This window comes from Cebidichthys violaceus, unplaced genomic scaffold (genome assembly GCF_023349555.1).
Source record: "Cebidichthys violaceus isolate CVI_PGR_0920_01 unplaced genomic scaffold, fCebVio1.0.p SCAF_5, whole genome shotgun sequence".
Classification (NCBI taxonomy): Eukaryota; Metazoa; Chordata; class Actinopteri; order Perciformes; family Stichaeidae; genus Cebidichthys; species Cebidichthys violaceus.
In genome coordinates this window covers 2,570,748-2,591,214 of record NW_027176705.1, presented here as the reverse complement: position 1 = coordinate 2,591,214, position 20,467 = coordinate 2,570,748, and the positions used below count along the sequence as shown (strand labels likewise).

General features: G+C 41.1%; 1 protein-coding gene across 9 annotated transcripts in view; it reads left to right on the top strand.

Moving 5' to 3' along the window:
* Positions 1-20,467, top strand: part of celf6 (CUGBP Elav-like family member 6) — a 132,092-nt gene that overhangs the window by 104,083 nt on the left and 7,542 nt on the right. For 4 of the 9 annotated variants that reach the window (XR_011105043.1, XM_068730117.1, XM_068730115.1 and 1 more), the window contains 6 exons: positions 9,597-9,770; positions 10,675-10,822; positions 12,192-12,341; positions 13,139-13,201; positions 13,780-13,860; positions 16,974-17,117. Coding sequence is in view for 8 of the 9 variants with exons in the window: in XM_068730117.1 (XP_068586218.1) it covers positions 9,597-9,770; positions 10,675-10,822; positions 12,192-12,341; positions 13,139-13,201; positions 13,780-13,860; positions 16,974-17,117 (760 nt within the window). In the remaining variant the exon portion in view is untranslated. The remainder of the gene's footprint in view (positions 1-9,596; positions 9,771-10,674; positions 10,823-12,191; positions 12,342-13,138; positions 13,202-13,779; positions 13,861-16,973; positions 17,118-20,467) is intronic. The other 5 variants (XM_068730120.1, XM_068730119.1, XM_068730118.1 and 2 more) reach the window with 4 other exon arrangements.

Genomic DNA, 20,467 nt, shown 5'->3' with positions numbered 1-20,467 from the left:
ATCACATGCTTTGCTAAGTGTTGGGTTTATAGGGTCGAAGAATAATTCTACTCCTTTAACAACACCTGATAAATATGGCCTATTCCTATGTAACAAAACACACAACTAGAAGTGTTTATAGTGTCCAAACAACTCTGAATTAATTTGCTCATAACTAATTCAATAGTAGTTTGACACTTATCAACCCACACAGGTTCCCTATTCTAAAGTTGCCTCCGCTTCACACTATCCAATATAGCACACAACAACTGCAATTATCAGACCCTATTCTTAGGTGACGGGTTACACCTTGAACAAATAGGTCTATTGAGATTCACAGGTTCAATTCCCATTAAGTGGTTGAAGAACAAAGTCATATATTTACCACAGTGACTCTTTCCAAAGCGCATCAACAGTCCACAGTCTCACATACATTCTTGCCGCATGTCACCGCACACAAAAGAATCCAACAGTCAGCATCCGCCACCTTACAGCGCACAGCTGCATACTCTATATCTGTCACTTTCACTCAATATCCATTTCCCCCTCTGCTATTCACACTAACTTTTCACCAGACAGATAGAGTGTTTAAATTCACAGTCTTATAAAGATATGATTACTGTGTACCGCACATGAATCCTTGAATGTATCCTGAGCAGACATTGTACTATATATAAATATGATGCTGTCTGATATAAAGTTGAAATAATGGAAATAGAGATACAAGACCTATATAGTACAAGCATAGTATAAAATGATAATGTAGGCATGAGTTTCCATCTTTGCTTAGTTTCCATAGTGTGATTAAATATCATAGCATTCTTTCTATAGAATTTCTTGAATAATACAAACAGTATTTTAATTGGAACAACTAAGCAATAACTATTTGATTATGATTAGCCATTCTCAAGATGTATTGACGGGGTTATGGTTGCATTCCACAAGGAATTTCCATTTGCAGTTTAAGTAGTTATCGTTGAGTGAAAAAAGACTCTAACACGAACCCTAAACTGTGGATGAACTTACCTTGACTTCACCCATTGGTTTGTGGACTATGGTTTTGAAGCCTCGAGTTCCTCATTTTGACCACCAGGAGTGACTCAAAGGGCGGAGCTAAGTACAGATGAATGCTGACATTTGTATGCAACCTAAATGTTAATAATTAACTATCATGAACTCAAAACACACTGTATGTTGAAAGGGTGAAAGCTTTTAGATGAAAACACAGACAACACCCAAAGACGGTCAAGGGAGTGGCAGCTCCCTGTTAATCACAAGGTAACCACACCCTAAAGCATACCCTGCCTTATTATTTACCCTATTTTACTCTAAATGGGACATCTTTAGCAAAATGAACATCATACTGCATTGAAGACGACATGAAACTAGCGATTGAGATCCTTAAGCTTAACGAGTTCTTATAGCTAATGTGTTAGATAACAATTGCCCTACTTACATGTCCAGAAGAAACAGAGCATCCCATTAGAGGACCTTTTCCAGCCATCCTGGATTTCCTGGATTCTGTCAGTCCAAAAACTGCTGAAAAAAAAACAGATGAACTATCAGAAAGAGAAATAAGACTTAAATAAGGCAAAGCAAGTTTATTTTCCTAATTTGCCTTAAATAAGGCATATTACTAAAATAAACATAAAAGCAATGTTAAACAATTGATTAAATGCAAATACATACAAGTAGCTTTAAGGAATACTGTAATGATTTGATCAGTGAACATTTTCATGTTCATCTACCTCTCATTTGACTTAAGTAGACAGTGAAAAAGCCCATAGGAAGCTGCCACAAGACCTCTGAATGCAACGTTGGTAATATGGGATACATTGTCTCTGATACAAGTGATACAGTTGAGGAAACTTTCAGGAGACAAGCGCAAGACAACATTTTTTTGAGCTAATTAAAAACAAACTAAAGCATGGATGACTATTTTCTGTTTACTTATGGATTAAAATGTTTCTCTTGCATGAGGAAATAGTCCTCAGTCAAAAGTTAATAGTTTGAACAGCTCTCTTAACCTGTTCCTGAATATTAAAATTAGTGTGAAATTAGTGGCTTTGCATTAAGAGACAGTGTATCATAGTCACGGTGAAGCAATGAAATTGAGATAGTAGGCCAAAAAGATTATTTCAGAATTCACTGACACTGTGTATGCCGTCAAGGCCATTCATGGTAATGGCTAGTTAGAATTCCGTACACCTAGATATAAATGTGTCATCAGTATATCAGTGACATTAATTTTATTATCTCCGCCAGGAGATGCATGCAATCGGTCGCATGTGTGCGTGCATCAGTGAGTGAGTGTGCACCTCTGTGTCTGTCCGTGGTATCAATCTCAGATTCTGCTACAGCAAACTGCAAAATATTTTGGGTGGCCAGTAATGGCTACATGCTCAAGGACCTGTGGTTGCGGTGATATTGCCTGTTTTATACTTCCATTTTCTTCCTGCTGACGCCTCACTCACTACTTTTAACCACCCATCGGCCGGTAGGGGCCATTTGTGATTATACAGCTGAGTGCATCACCAACCCCTAGCCGCAACACTGTGCCCAGAGACACAGTGGGGGAATACAGTTTGCACACTTTTGTTGATTTGGACAGTATATTTTACTATCAGCTAACAGCTAAAGGAACTACCATTCCACACTACTGAGTACCTCGCAGCCTCTACTGAGTGCACCTTTCTATTTGTTTTCGATACGTCCAAGCATAATCATGCATGACTATTGTAAATGTCAAAAAAATAAACTTGATTGAAAACCCAGAATCTCAGTTCTACTGAAGATGAAGGATATTGTTGTAAATAAGATAGGACAAGAACTTAAATAAAAACTTTCCCTGAGACGATTGTATATTTAGAAAAAAAAATTAAACCAGTGAAAAGAGTGCTATAAATAATAGATAACATAAAGGCTGCTGAATATTTTGTAATACGGACGCAGACAGGTAGGCTTCATACATGCCACTGCCTTCTCTGGGAGACATACAAACAGCTCATCGCAGACAAAACATTAACAGTGACAGTTTGGCCCCTGTCCAAAATCAGCTTTTTGTAAAAGAATATTAAAAACTTAAAACACTTATCACAACAGTTATTAAGTGAGGCTTCATTACAGTGACTAAAAGGAAGGTTAACAAGTAAGTCAATAATATTGAAAAGCACCCTGGAGTTAGGATGGATCTTCAAAATGAGGTCAGATTAATAAGCCGCTTTTGCTTCCTTAACTGCTTCCTGATATTTCATACAGTAATATTGTGGGACAGTTGCAGTTTATCAGTCTCCCATTAACTTTCAGCTTTTCTACATTTATTCTTCACAGTCTGGATATCATCTTTCCAAGACCAGAGTTTTTATATCGGTACGTTACGGCATAATTTGAAGCTGTAAATATTATTTATATAGCTGCTCATCCCAATTGTTAATCGGATTGCCTAGGAATCACTTCACTCAAATTATAGACATAGAACACAAATGCAAGTGTTTGTTCTCATAGCGCACATATTTCATATTACTCAGAATCACACAGCATGTTGAGATATAATGAGAAGACAAGACCTCACCTGCAATGGAATCACTGTGGTCAGTGGACTGTATTGTACGACTAAATAGATAGATTTAAATGTGCCTTTTAGAGTTGTGGAATAGTTTAGATGTAAGTATAGGAAGAATTGTGGCGAGTGGGTAATGGACTTTAGTATATTATTGAGATTATGAAATAGTTTGGGCCACCAAAAAGGCTTAAGTAAAAGAAATGATGAATTACGACGCATCTCCCTGCCAGTGCTGGATGTATGTTGAGTACTGCACAGCTGGACACACACGTGAGCACACACTCTTCCTGGCAGACATCCACACCTTCACACACTTCACTGATGTTCAGCAATAAATATTTACGGATGCTTCCTGGCAGCCAGATAGTGTCCTGGAAGCCAGATGTAATTTACACATCTTTTTGATGCCGCCTCATTTTGCATTACATTGAAGTAGTGAGGGACAGAAATAAGTGGTAGAGTCGGTTTAACTGTGTGTGTGGTTGTTGTGCAAAATAACGACCAAACTTTTTGGCGTGTAAACCACAAGTGGCAGCTTTTAATAAGCAGTGGGCCGTGAGCCAAAGAATAATCATGTGGCACACTGATCGGGCACAATTATGACAGGCCTCTTCCTGAAATTTGATTATAATCAAGATATTTACCTTGTACTCAAAATATCTTGTCGACTCAATCAACAGAATATGTTTACATTCAGAAGATTTAAATAATTGGACTACTCTGTCTGTTAGTTTTGCTTTCTTGTGCAGATTTGGTTCCTGCAGACTACTTTTGCGCTCTTTGTGTATGCTTGTGTTGCTGTAGTCCAGGCACAGTTGCATTAGGTTGGACAAGTGAGCCACCTGAGGTCTGCTGCAGATGAACTGTCCAAGGCAACATATGGAGCCCCAAACAGACCTGAGGCAGATCAAGAGCCATCCAAAAGTTCATTAATAATCTATATCATCCATAGCTCGTTCCCTCTATCCATGCACCTGTTATCCTTCTCTCCTCAAATCCAACTTCCTCTCAGATTAATAGGCAAGGTGGCCATTAGTATCCAACTAAGGCTTTGGTACCGAAGGGGGATGCAGTTAATTTGGATAATATCACTGCCACATGTCGTCAACAACAGACTAACAGGAGGCAGGATTCAGAGAGTAGGCTGCTCCGCTTACTGCCTGCTGCCAGCTGTGAGGTCTGGATGAACCTTGAACAAAGAGTTGTCTCTCACTCCCTCTCTGTCTCTCTCTCCCTCTTAATGTTCTCTCTCCAGCATCTGTGTTACCTGGCACACGCACACATGCCATAAATAATACCTGCACCAAAATACGCTGGCCCAAAATGAAAGGTTTTAATGAAGCTTAAGGGCAAGGGATGCCACCGAAGGGCATGAGCTGATAGATTGGGTCATAGCTTTAATTGATGTTTATTGCAGATTGCAGGTGCTTCCAAAATTAACTTAAAAGGTGATTGGGCACAGAACAGGCACTCTCCCTGGTTCATCTGTTGAATTACAGTAGGGCTGCAGAGGCACAGGTGGCAAAACTTCAAATGGCAGAGCCGGGGGCAGGCAGACAGCACCCAGCAAATTGCAGACATTGTCATGTTCGGTGTCACAGCGTGGCTGACAGGGCCTGTGGAGCTCGCTGGTGTTGGCAGCAACAAGATCGTGCATGTGTGTGATACTATAGTTCCGGATTAATGAGAGATAAAACTAAGCCAGAGAACATTGTCATTGTAACAAACAATTCATCAAATGCCACATGAAACTACTGTAGAATCTCAGCAGGCTTCTAGCTGACATACTACATGGCGTTTTGTATTTGCGCTCCTTGTCGTGGAAACTGTTATTTACAAAATGCAGTGTACAGACCAAGTGAAAACACCATTATGAATGACAGTATTGTTCTTCTGTGTTTTTTGGCTTAGTACAGTGTAGCAGAAATATGTGGTGGACAGCATGGCCAGACCAAGACAGCATCATTCGGTGCTAATGAGGGACAGTCCTCCCATGAGGCTAACAGAGATGTAGCAAGGTTCAGAGAGTTGAATATGAAGCCCACAGGGGGTTCATCCAATTACCAAACAAACTTGTTATGGTGTATTCAATTAATTTCTAACAAATTCTCAATTAACACTTCTTAGAGTCTATAAGTCTGTAGAACCTGAGAGGATTTTGGAAGTTTAACCAATAGCTATTGCATGTTTGCTGAATGGGGAAGAAAGAAGGTTCTTTTCACATTCGATACGCTTTTACAAATGACAATTTTTCCTTCAGTGACTGTGGCATTGTATTGTACTGCTGAAAGCCTAGAGGATGGAAGATGAGTGTCTGTTTGCCTGTTAGTAAACACTTAACACCAGTGTCTTTGTATCACAGTAAAGCAGAGATAAAAGCATAATGCCATTTCACTGGTGTAGTTGAGCTCTAATCCCTCAATTACCGGTGTGTATTTTTCCATCTACACATTTGGCGGCCCATACAAAATCCAATATGTGAGATTTTCACAAGTCAAGTGTGTTGTTCAAGAAATTAGATTAGTTTTTGAACCTGTGACAAATTCCTTAGTTGTACCTGTCAAAAGTGAAGGCTCCCCGTTGGCCCTTATCAAATTCAGCAAATTCATTTTCTCTTCAGGTATAGGAGTCATGCCGGTGGAGGTTATTATTCTGTTTGTTTGTCAGCTTGTGATTTTCTGCTACCAGTGAGGAGTGGCTGCTTTGCATCCAGTGCCTGTTGTCTGCTGCCACCTGTTCCTTCATTACCTGGCCACATATTGTGGCATATATACTCTTCCTTTATGTGGATTGAAACACTTGATTCGTGAAGGGGATCACACTCTGAAATCTACCTTTTCTGATTAGGCTGGATTTAGTCAAAATACCTCTGCTTGAAATGTGAGGATATGAAATTCACCTGTTCAGAGGCAAGGGTGAGAGAAAAAGTAGTGTCATTATTTCAGAAGGGATAGTTTGGCTTTTATGCTGTGAAATGCTAGACTCTGACTTGAGTGGCAGTGCTGACGACACCTGCAGAGGTTGTTGTAGTGCTTTAATGTTGCTGCCAAGTCTGTTCAGTGTAGACAGCGAAGACTGGGTCTCCTCCCGTGCTGTCGTCTACAGCAGAGCAATCTGCTGGGAGAAGTCAGACCAGGCCAGGCTCGCCTCATCTCAAGTCACGGTGCAGTGAGTACAGGCAGCCCCGAGCTTTACCGATGCTCACAATGCATTCTTCATGAGGTATTAAATGAATATAATAATACACAGACACACAAAGCAGAAAATGAATGTGATCTAAATGCCAGACCCCCATGCTGTGGGCAGGCTTAAGCAACAAGGCTGGAGGAGGATGTTTGCTCTGTGCCAGCCTCATTAAATTCAACAGCCCAGTCCTTTCAACTGGCCCACAAAGTTGAGAAAGAACTGAAAAAGGTCAGGAGGTGGGATGAAATGAAATTAGAAACAGAAAAACTGTGCCGTTAACGCCGCCACGTCGGAGTATTGATTTAGTTAATTGAAATGGCATCGAGGGAGAAACACCAGATGGGTCTCCTCTGGCCTGAGGTGGGGTGCTGGCTAGCTCTGATAGGATCCCATCTGAGACGCACTGTCCCTGGGGTCCATGCTGATGCCTTCCTTCATTCCCCATCCTCTTTCTCACAGTTATCTACGGCCAACACATTCTCTTGCTTGTGTTAATAGAATGTTTGTTAGACACTCTCCACAGTAGAGTTAGTCGAAAAGCTTTCTTATAAATCCTCTGAACAAGACCTAGCTTGTTTGTTTTCTCATTCAGAAAATGCATGTCTTTTTTATTAAAAAAATATTTAAAAAATTAGAGATAACAAAAACAGATGACGTAGGGAAAAAAACAACACATTTCTGCAGGATTAACATATGACTAGATATTCTGTAAAGTTTGTTGCATCAGCCATGACTAACCAAACCACAAAGCACGAGACCACCCTGGCAAACTGCCCTCTAAAAGGCATATCGCTTAGCTGTTCCTGTTTAAAATTTCATGAAGCGCTTATGAAAATAGGACACACTTTTTGTATGAATTACTATAAAATGGCATGAAGTTAAGCGGCATAACAGTACGACTGGGACTGTGTTTGTTCAGTGGCTGAATACACATACATATACACACTCTTATTGTGCAGTTGCAATATTCAGCTTCACAGGGCATACGTTTGTTCGTTTCCATGATTTTCTGTTTGGATAACTCTGCTTTAGTAATATGCCGCCTGTAAGTACCACTCGAGTTTGTTATAGTTTTGTCAATTTCAATTTCTTATACAGAGAGTCATAAACGTGGGTAAAAAAAACAGGGCTATCAATCAAACTGGTCAGTCTAGTCTTTCTCTGACACTGTGTCCTCTGCATTCACATTTTCACTTTCTACAAATGTAGAAAATATGGAAATCTAAATCAAAGCCTGAATTTGTACTGACCCTGTCAGGATGAGACATTTTGTGAAAGATGAATCCAAGTTATGATCATGGAGTCCTTTTCTCCCCATGTCTTTGCTTTTATGATCTTACTAATCATATCCTGACTGCCCCCTGGCTGCCTGTGTCCTTCTGTCCTGGTGGTGCTCCGTGCTCTTTCCCAGCATGCATTGCCTGTAATTAAATAGGAGCCTGGTCCTCTTGACAGTGTCTGTGGCTGCTTTCTCTGCCTAGCAGCCTCCCCACTCTCTCTCTCTGTATCTATCGCTCTGTCTTTCACTCACACAGAGACACCCTCCCCCGCCTCTCTCCTTGCCTGGATGTCACATGAGGAACTGACTCTGGTCTCTGTCTCTCAAATTATTTAATTGGATGCAAACTCAGGAGCACGGACATCAATACGGAACTATATCTGCCATAAGGCAGAGCCATAAGTCAATACTTCGCCCTCCACATGCCGAAGGCTTTTGTCAGACCTAATTACCTTGTACTGTATTCAGTGGAGCTTCACCACTGGGGGACTGGGACTCCTGTGGGATCTGGTTAGGATCACAGTTCACTCCCAGTGTATACAGTGGAGTAGGAAAGTTCACAAAAGCAAATATCACTCACTATTCTCTTCCATTTAACGCTGACAGCTAAATGACTGTAGTCATGAGAAGTGCACATTCACTTCAACTGGCTTCCTTGGCTTGGCTATATTAGGTCTCGAAGGCTAGACATCAGATGACATAAATTAACCACATGCTTTCCCCTTCGTGGTGATGTAGAGTGCTCCTACTCACACTCACCTTTTCAATAAAAGTATGTTGATGCACTGATATAGATCAGCTCTAAATATTTTTGCGTTATGGAGCCTGCATTTTGTAGTAGGTCATTTCCCAAAGGAAACACACACATTGTGAGATAGCTATTTTTCAACCACACGGCAAAAGATGCAAATGTAATGCATGCGCTCAGCAACCTTGTTTCTATATGGCCTACATTTAGGTTATGGTCAGACTGATAGTGTTCAATGTGTTCACATATCTGCAAGCTTCCAGTTAAAGCATCACATGTCAACCGGAGCAATAGACTTGTCAGGTATACGTAACAAGTCAGTCAGTCAGTGACATCAGTATCGATGGGATCAGTATTTTCACTTTAAGCTTGCCTTTAGCGTTAAGGAATCCATATGAGCTTTCCAAGCTATTATGGTTGTGGTTTTGCCTTGTTGACCTCTTTCAGTTTTTTCCCTGTGAATAACTATTTTTTCAGTGTAAAGATGTGCACAGACAGTTGTGGCTAACAAACATAAGCTCACTAGCTGAATGGCCAGCTGAAGTGGCCAGTGCAATCTGCAAAATGCTGCTGATTGAAAGTAGCCATGGTAGTTGCAAAAGTTAGCATTATTAGTTGTCCTACTTTGTTGAAACTTGAACAGCCCAATGGACTTATTATATCTCTATCCAGGTTGTTTGTTCTATGTTTATTTGCTTTTGTTAATCTCCATCTAGCTACATCAGGATAATACACTGCAAAGTGTCCATTAAACAATTTTAATGAAGATACACAAAACATACTTAACTACAAAACTTTAGTTGCACATTTCACTAACCTTGTAAATATACGTGCCCCTCTAGGGTGCCTCGTCCAGTCTGGTGGTCAAATTTGCAGACACTGATAAGGAGAGGACCCTGCGCAGGATGCACCAGATGGCAGGCCAGCTTGGCATCTTCAGTCCCATGACCATCCAGTTTGGGGCCTATGGCGCCTACTCTCATGCTGTAAGTCTCAGCCCGGCGGGGGAGGAGACGGTGAGCTTTAAAAACTGTTGTGTTTTGAGGTTTGAATTCATGATTTCTCCCAATAGGCATGGGACACTCCCAGCAACAGCTCCTTAAGTGATTTACACTATTAAATGGCTGTTTGAGTGCACATTTGCAGAGGCTTTACAGAAAACGTGGCACTTCTTTTTGTATTGTGTCTTTTTACCCCTTCATTTGTCCAGGGAAGCTGCTTATCATGCATGTTCAGCAATACACTGTGTTACTTCCATATAGTTGTGAACATCCATTTCTTATTCACTTTCCATTCCAACATTTACTGACTTGGTGTGTGAATTTAAACTGCCAACCCAAGCTTGTCTCTTTAACTTTTCATCTTCTTACACAGATGCTTTTACACTCAAACAGTGGTGCACTTCATTACCAAGAACCCACATTTGCTCACCCCCTACCCCTATCTCTGCCAGCCCAACCCATCCCTATTTCATATTCACACATGAAAGTCACAGCCTGAGTTAGGAGTCTGTGAGATTTTGCACTCAGACAGTAGCTAACAACTCACCCTGACAGGTGAGAACCGCCCACTCACGCACAATCTTTCCACTAGCTCTGCCACTGTGGCAGAGTTCTACATATATAGTACATATATATATATATACATAGACACCAGCTTGCTAAACTCATCTCAACATAGCCTTTATTTTGTGTCAGCATAATGAGCACAAGGCCAGAGCGGTGTTACACTCGCTGGGAAGCAACGCTGCAGGGCAACACAGACCACTCTGTACAAGAACAAGGCATGGACCAAGCAAACAGTGATGTGAGAGTAAACATGCTCTGGTCCTGCGGCTATTTCACCCTCCTTTCCTTTTCTGTCCTTCCCTCTATCCCTCCCACCCTACGCTTCTCCCGCCACTGCTCTGTAATCCTACAGCAGATGATGCAACAGCAAGCAGCCCTGATGGCAGCAACACAAGGGTCTTACCTGAACCCCATGGCAGCCATTGCTGCTGCGCAAATGCAGCAAATGGCAGCTTTCAATGTCAATGGCCTGGTGGCTACTCCCATGACACCGTCCTCAGGTATACACCAACAGGCACACACACAAACTCACTAACTGACTCAGGTGCAAGAGCAAAGGCACGTGCAAACACACACACATACACACAAAAACACACACACACACACACACACACACACACATGCAGGGCTTCTCTCTCCATTTCTCACCACTGCCCTGGAACATTTTCATCATTAGCAAGAATTATAGAAATGGTAGTAATGTATTCATTCAAGGCCTTTCTGCTTTTGCCCTTGGTACATTTTTTAAGATGTGGGCTCCATTTTCTGGGCTGAAGCAGCCATTGCCAGTGTCGAACTAAAAGAAGCTGAGGCTGATACTGAATGGGGCATGATAGGAGAAGATATACAGCATTCCTTGACACTCATTGGCAGCCACATTATAGTGTCTCTCTCTCTCCTTCTCTTGCTCATTATCTCTCTTTCGCTCTCTTGTCTGTCCGTCGCTCTCTCCCTCTGTGTCTCTGTGACAGTGTGTGTTTTCTGGGAACACAGCCAATCCACAGCCAATCCGATGACTTTGGATGCAGAGTCCTTGGCTTATACAATATAAGAGCAAAGATTTGTGTGAGATAATCCTGGACCCCAGTCTGAACTATCTTTTTGGCCCTTGTCATGAGGAGCTTTGATGGCTCGACACTAAGTAGGCAGGCCGCCTGAAGGCAGGGTCATTGCAAATGTATTAAATAAAGTGGCTTGACGCTGTACCTGGCATTTGTAAGCCACAAGGCCTACATATACCAGGTAATGCCTATCAAACATAATCCTACATGACTTAAATGCCCTTCACCTGGATTAGAAAAATAATAAAAATCTATCAGCACAAAAGGGCACTGACAAGGGGACAGACTTGAAATATCACCGCAAGGAGAAAAGAAGAGGATGCACAGGTCTCTACATCCAATATACTGTACATTAGGTACCTCTTCTTGTGAGTCAGTTTTGTCCCACTACTTTTTGTACCTTCACAAGTACAGTTATGTACCCCAAGTGGCAAAAACATACCTTCAAACAAGGCTGTTATGAGAAAATATTCAGAAAATCAGAGTTCTACCTTTATTATGTTCTGTTACTGTGGAGGATGAGTGTTTTTTGTTTTTTTTATCCCTGTGCCCCCTTCACATAAACTTGTAGTGTGCTACCTTGACTGATTTAGTACTTGTAGCTTTAGTTCTGGCTGAATTGGTACCAATTTCTACCAAACTACACTGCACCTCCATGGTGGGTCAAAAGGTATGAATTTGTGCTCATGAAGGCCAATTATATGCTTGTTATACACTAGTACATTTGTGAAAAAAAATATATACTTCTCTTGTAGCATGTGAAGCGTGCACCCTGCAGTTGCCGCAGTGACTCTGTATCTATTTGCAGGCACCAGCACGCCCCCTGGCATCTCTGCCACAGCCGTGCCCAGCATAGGCACCCCTATCGGGGTCAACGGATTCAGTGCCCTTCCTCCTCAAAGCAACGGGCAGCCCACCTCTGAGGCCATCTACACCAATGGTATTCACCCTTACCCAGGTGAGCCAATCAAGTCTACATAAAAGAAACATAACAACATCTTAAGTCATGAGACTGTTGTTCTGACCTTGACACGCACAATTAGCTGCTTGTACTGATGGAGGTATAGGAATTATTCTAGCGTTGCACTTGATCTGAATAAGAACATCACCTTCTTGCCACGATGCAAGTTCAACACGTCAGTGATGACAAATTGAATTATATCTCATGGTACTATAAAAGTTGACAAGGGACCTTTTTTAATTCACACTCTCATTACGTCTTTTTCTGATCTGAATTGAAGCGTTTAAGGCTTGAGGGTCAATCAACAGTGTCTGCTGCAGATTTCTGAGCGGCCATCCCCAGTATCATGATGAATCCATCAGTTCATCCATCAGTCCATTATGGTTAATTTGAAGTGTCTCAGCTTGTCCTCAGCTTCTCAATGTTGCCTGGGACTGATTCCTAAAGAATTGACAGACACACACTCCCCTTTCCTGCATTATGCAAAGGCAGCTGCAACTGTAATGAACTACAAAGTGGTTTGTTTGGCATGTTGTTAATATTTGATGCAAACATCTGGGGCGAACAGGCATTTTGAAGAACTGAAATATGACAACCCAAATTTCTACCACTCCCTGTGTGATCTTACCCCCTGATGGTTCTCTACAGCTAAGCCAATTTCAGTCTCGCTCTTTAACATTCTCTCTGTGTCTGTCTTTGTCTTTGTCTTGACCATTCTCTCTCTCTGTCTCTTCTGCTTTCATTTTCCTCATTGTCACCCCCCTTTCTCTGTCTCTCTTTTCGTCTCTCTGCAGCACAGAGTCCAACAGTGACCGACCCTCTCCAACAGGCTTATGCTGGCGTCCAACACTACGCAGGTGATCTGTCTCTCCCACCTCCTCTGTTTCACTTCCTCCATCTGTCCATTTCCCTCTCCCCTCTCCCTTTCTGTTTGCCACATCAGTAGACACTATGACAGGTAGAGATAGCCGGACGGCCAACCAATTTTCTTCCCGGATTAGGATACTTTACATTAGGATTGCAAAAGGATTTGCAGTTGACTTGATTATACACCCACACAATAAAAATCATAATTCCAAAAGTACACCGAGAGCTGAGGATCTGAACCTGCCATAGCCTCCTACATGAGCGATGACACAGACCTCTCATAACCCATGCTTTCTGCATGACATCAGCTCTCATTAACACGGTGTACGTCTCCCTCTCTTTCTTTGTGCGTCTGCTTAGTTGAACTGCACTCCACTCCCCTTTTGCCATACTCTTTGTGTAGTGATCCAACCAGCCAAATGAGCCCAGGCTCCCAGTCATAATGCAATTTATTTATGCAATGTCTCGAGGATGCAAATGAACAATGGAATAATGATTTGAGTTTTGTTGTGTCAAATATGAAAATAGAGATGTGAAAAATTCCACTCTGGTTCTCCCTTTGCAACAGCAGCCTACCCTGCCGCCTATGCGCCAATCAGCCAAGCGTTCCCCCAGCAACCAACCATCATTCCCCAGCAACAGAGGGAAGGTAAGAGCGAGCGAGCGCGCCCACCCAAGATAAAAGGTGATAATTGCCATGTTCCATTCTAATGTAGCTGTGCTGCTTTGAATTAGCGAGGGAGGGAAAAAGCTGGCTGGGGAAAATGTGAGAAAAAGGCTCCCCATTTAAAGAGAAGAACATTAGCAGTGAGATGGAAAGTTACTCTGTCATTATTCAAAAACTGCACTAATTCAAACTCGCAGCGTTGGACTGCTTAATCAGTCCATTACAATGTGTTTAAGTGGTTATAAATATTCATCAGATTAATTAGCTGCATGCATAATCATTTATTACCATTCCTAGTGTAGTGTTCGTTCTTATGCCACAGCATCAGATGTAATAAAGCATAGGATATACTGTGATGGTAAATCACTCTTTTTGACGTCATTTGTCAGTTTCAATTATTCATCTATATGACTGTATGAGACAGCATAGAGTGGCATGAATATTCAATATCAACAGAGTGTCTCAAACATTGGCAAGAGGAAAAGTTAATATTTGTTTACAATGTGTCTGCAGTGTGAGTGCATGCCAGGGTCACAGTGCAGAAATGTACGAAGAAAGTAAAGATAGACACAAACTTATCCTCATATGTCAGCAGCTTATTCGCATCGCATGCTGGCATAATTTCACACCATACAAAAAACACACTGATGTGAAAGATGTCTCATCTCTCACTACTATCTTTAAACATTTTCATGATTTGCAAGAAATACAGAAACCATGATCACACACACACACACACACACACACACACACACACACACACACACACACACACACACACACACACACACACACACGCTATTCTTGGTTGAGCCAGTGGCCTGTCTTTCTGGCCTCCTCTGGGTTTTGGCTGCACTCCCAGTCTGTCTCGGTCCGCTGCCACAGTCTGCAGCCTTGCCATTTAACAAGAGACACCTAAACCTGAATACACAGCCACAGTCTAGCCTCAACTTCATCCTCCCTCAGATAATAATTGCAACAATGCAATCTATCAGTCTGTGTTTGTGTCAGCAAAGAAAATCCCACCAAATCCAAAAATCTTATTTTAACCAGACACATTTTTACTGTACTCTTTGAAAATATGTGTCCTTTTCACTTCAGTGGACTTCTTTGGCAGACAGCAACACTTTCTGACACAGTAAATATCAATTTGTGGTTATGCCAGTAATGCAGTAAATGCTTGATGATGAACTAAAAAAATATTTTTAAAAAGTCTTTCAGTCAGTGCAGCAAGCAGATTAGTTGTAAAAACAAGATCAAGGTCTTACCTGCATAGAGAATTTAGAATTTTGCTGAAGTTCAATAATGGCAATAATGACAACCATTTCAAGAGCACTGGGTTAAATTCATCACTGTCACCTGTAATTGCATGAATAGAATAATTGCAATAATAGAACCCAATTCTTTATTGGGTTAGAGTGCAGTCTACAAGACGTACAACTGTATGATTTAATACTCGTGTGTATATCCACTCTGTGTCACCAACATGCAGTAGTTCAAGAATGGAATCACTCTTCTTCCACACAGCTGAAAGGACAGACTTGCAAGCATGGAAAAGGCAGAAATGTTTTCACACAATCATGAAGAAAAAGTGGTGTTATATCTGTGAGGAGTTTTAATACAACTGTGCAGCTTGTACAACCTATCAACCATCATACCCAGCAGTTGGGGACAGTTCTTTCTTTCTTTTTTTTTAAAGCATGAATTCTATAAGACACCTAAACCTAAACAGACAGAACTGAGATTCAGCCTTTAACTGTAAAAAAAACAACAACAAAAAACACCACTTTGTCAACCCGTGTGTGTGCATGTGTGTCCTCTATCTTGCCGAGGCATAGCAGCAGTACAGCCAGCCACCACTGCAGCCTTCTTATCAGCCTTCTCACCAGCTGCAGTCTCATCTCGTCAAGCTATCACCCAGAGCAATGAGACAGGAGAGAATGCTAGCCAGGCACCCAGCTGCAAGCATACTGTCCCCAAGTCCATCACATCTCTTTCTCTCTCTCTTTGTATATCCACGTCTCTTCCTCCCTCTCCCTCTGTCTCTCTCCAGTTCATGCCTTGCTTTATCCAGATTGGCCTGTACAATATGTGGCAGCTGGGTGGATGAGTGTGGAGGGATGGAGAGAGATTGGAAGACAGTCCTACTGTCACAGAGTAATTGGGACAAAAACTTGGCTTATGCTCTGCCTCCCCCTCCCCTCTCTCTTCTTCCTCTGTGTCTCAGTGTTTCTCTTTCTCAATATAACCGTCTTTATCTTTCTCTTCCTCTTCCAATCAACCTCTCTGTTTTTTTCTCTCCCTCCTGTTGTCTCTGTTTTTATTGTTAGGTGTCTTTCTCTTTTACTTCTATCTATGCTCCTCTACAGCTGTTTTCATGCGCGCTACAACTACTCCCACGTTTTCTGAGACAACAGTCAAGCTTAATTGTTATTTTTGTGTATTAAAATCCCACCTATCTATACAGTTATTATGCCATATGTGATTCAAAAGGGAACCACAAAAAGAGATGAACAAACAACATCAGAATTATAATCAGAAATACTTAATTGATCTCCAGGGAAAATGTATACATTACAGTTGGTCTTATATATAACAATAAAGAAATGTAAGAAAAATAGAGAAAAAGGACTATGTATATGATGCATATAATACTAAAATATATACCAATATATGCAGAGAAGTAAATAACAAGGAATGATAAATACAATCTATATGTGCATCAAACACACACAACATATAACCACGATAAGGGAAAAATGCTGAGAAGTGGAATCTTGTGTGTTCAATATAAATGCATGAATGATATATGTATAATAACATGTGTGAACTTATACCACTATAAAAATAGGATGAGGCTGTGTGTACTCTATGATAACTAGATTTAAAACAACTAATATTTGTGCCGCAGGTAACACAATCAGAATGTGGTGTTTACATGGCTCTTGCGTTCATTGGATTATTGTCTTAATTACTTTATTGAGTCATTTTCCCACACTCTCTCTCTCTCTCTCTCTCTCTCTCTCTCTCTCTCTCTCTCTCTCTCTCTCAGATACTGTATATGTAACCTCCTGCTGTCTTTTTCTCATCATCAGGGCCAGAAGGTTGCAACCTGTTTATTTATCACCTGCCCCAGGAGTTTGGAGATGCGGAGCTCATGCAAATGTTCCTGCCTTTTGGCAACGTCATCTCGGCCAAAGTCTTTGTGGACCGAGCGACCAATCAGAGCAAATGTTTCGGTGAGTGAAAAAAATTAATCTTCCATCATCATTGAAGAGAAGCAACAAAAGCACTGCAAAGGTACTCCCTGGGTCCATCACACAGACAAGATGATGGGGCTCGACAGTGGAAAAAGGAAAGTGTGTTGTGAGAAGGTGGACGCTCTAATTGCCTAAAATAAAACAAGCCAAACCCACTATGACTCCTTCACATAGCTACTGACCCAAACGTCTTTCCACACATCACCTCATCTCGCTCTCTATCACAGCATTCCTAACACAATCAGGGTCCATCTCCCCTGCTCTGCCATTGCCAGACTGCTTTACCCAGGAGAAAAGCATCCCAGACACCCCCCAGTTCTCCAGCCGGGCAACCCGCAGCATCCCGCCGCCCCTCCCCTCCTCTTCTCTCGCCTCCCACGCAGCAAACCAGTTCATCAGGGTGGAGGCAATGCAGGTGGAATCCATGGGCTTAAAGAGATAATAATAGACTGGTGTGGGCCTTACTGTTGATTCAGTTGGACAGTAGCACCCAGGAGACAGGCAGAGAGAGAGAGAGAGAGAGAGAGAGAGAGAGAGAGAGAGAGAGAGAGAGAGAGAGAGAGACTCCCAGCATTGGCTTTCAGTTTCTCTTTAACATGGCACGCCTATGAGGCTTTCTCTTCCTTTCTTCCCTCGTCCGTCTTGCTCTGTCCATCTCAGGACTCTCTCTCCCTTTGTGTGCGCTCCTCTAAACATATGCCTCTCGCTATCGCTATCCGTCAGTCAACAAGGGGGAAGGACAAAGGGGCGGTGACCTCATCAGTCTCACCGGCTTATTTTCCCTGGTTTGTAATTAAGATCTTGGCTGAAAAACAGCAATTCAACCCATGATTCTTTTGTGGGGACTTTTTTCTTCACTCATTTCTCCTTCCTTTTTATAGCAGAAGCCCCAGGGCTCCTTTGTAAGACATTAACAAATTAGACAGAAGATGCTGTGCATTAAAGGGGATAAGTTATTAGGGGGATAAGTTATGAGGCCTCTAAGAAGGTGGAACACTTCATCTTAAAAATGTGTGAGTTTAGCCTTGATGATGTGGATAATGGGCACCGTAGACTCACATACTGTACATAGATATACATCAGATACAGTAGAAAAAAAGATGGATGAACTGACGAATTGTCCATTGTAAAAATGTTTCATTTTGGCCTTGTGCTCATTGGTGTGAAGACAACTCCAAAACTTCCACTGAAGCAATAGATAACAAAGCGACAATATTGTATACAAACTAACAGAAAGCCAATAACTTTACTGTTAGTTCAGGACATTTCCAAAGCACTGTAGTATGAATTCAAATAGGACCAAATGAAAAACCAGCAATACAAGTTTATCATTCATATCGATAACATACAAACAATCCGGTCTGTATGTCAGCCTATAGTTAACCAGGATTTAAATTCCCCACCATCCTTTGAGTAGCACATCATATTCCATATCCTAATTTAGACAATCCACTTTTTTCTATCTTCTTCTAATTAAAATCTAAAAAGCAAAATCTCAGATTCATCATCTAAAGATAGCTAACATTCTTCAAAAATCAAGTTTATTGATGTAAAAGTTAACTTAGCTACTTCATTTTAAAAGGCAGCATAATGCAGTGTCTTAGTAGACACAGGATGTTTAATAATGTTTTTTATACATTTAAATAAAAAATCCTTACCACTGCAGAATCATTTTAACAAAAACATCTATGCCTACATGGCCATATTTATCTGCAGCACAGGTGAACTACATTTTGGGATGTTGGGAGGCGATAACCAGACATCACTCTTTAAGACGGAGTGTTTACAGAGAAGCTTGAAAATTTGAATATGATGAAAAGGTCACTGGAGGAGCCTTAGAATCATGTTCTTATAAAAGATGTATCTCTGGAGTAGATTTGGAGTATGCTGGATGCATCACTGTCAATTCAGACAGATGTCTGTTTAGTTTTGATTTTTTTTTTTTTTGCTTTGCGATAAAATGAATATGAATATGTGACATGAAAGGATATTAAACACTTGTGCAGGTGAAATGAAGAAAATACTTTAGGGATTTATCAATCATTTCGCTTTAAAACAATTAAAAAAAATAAGAAAGCACCAGTGTATTGCGTATTAATATATAATTAGTTAGAGATGCTTTATTGAGAATGTTTAGAACATCCATTAAGCATAGTGTGCAACCCATAAACACCTACTGTTGAGGAGCTATATGGTTGTGTTTAATCTAGCCGTAACCTGGGAATCTATGGATATAACATTAGCCTTAATCCTCTGCGTTTAGTCACTCAATATTGACTTTTAAAAGTGATCAAAGCTTACCTTGTTAAGTGGAATTAGCTGGATTTACCTTAAAAAAGGATTTCAAAAGGATCTTCTGAGAATAGAATGACACACACATACACACCTAGGAAGCCCAATTCTTTTTAGATATGATCGAAAACATAAACATGCAGCAGAGATGCAATTTACATAAAATGGTTTCCGAAAACATGATACACTTCCTTTCCTTGTTTTGCTTTTTCTTTTGTTCTTTCCCACTTTTAAGTCAGGGAAAGTTACCTGAGCATGTTCATTTCATCTGCACATTCATGTATTCACTGTGCACAGACTTGCCATTCTTTGTTAATTTAACCCTTTTAAATAGTTTTTCACAGCCACCCTAAACAGCAAATCTCCAATCAACACTTGCTAATGTAAATAATTGATCATCTGGAGGTTGACCAACTTGTTCCAAGTGTCAACGTAGTTGCAGCAGAGCAGGAGACAGCCTATGATGGTATTTGAACCAGGACTTGGCCTCTAGACTACAGCCACCTCTACATTAGCGCAGAAAAGGATTTTCATGGGACCAAACAGCATCAGTGCACAGCATAGTAAGTCCTTCTTTTAGGGAAATGTGAGACTTATGTACTGCAGCATTTTCTGCTGCTCAACCTGGTCCTAGACTTTTTTCCCTGTTGTCAACCAATAATGTTTGCAACCTTGTATGTGTTTTTTATTAAAGATGCATGACATTTCAAAGCATGCAGACATTCTGCTAGTATGGATGGCTGCTGTGAGAGACATATTTCAACCACTCGTAGCGTTCGGGGTATTGAGTTGCGCAGCACCACACGCTCTATATATGTGATATGAAACATCAGCCAGTTCCTTTGTCTCGAGGAAAACAGCTAAAACTGGAAACATGTTAAAATACCTTGTTCTGATTTTAGAATATTTAAATGTACATGGATATCAGAGCTTAAAGTTTGCAGTGCAGTCTGTGTCCTCTCCTTCGGTACTTTGACCCCCAGCATCCTATCTTCTTTTTGGCATGTGGGTGTAAATGTGAGGTATGGAGATTCGTT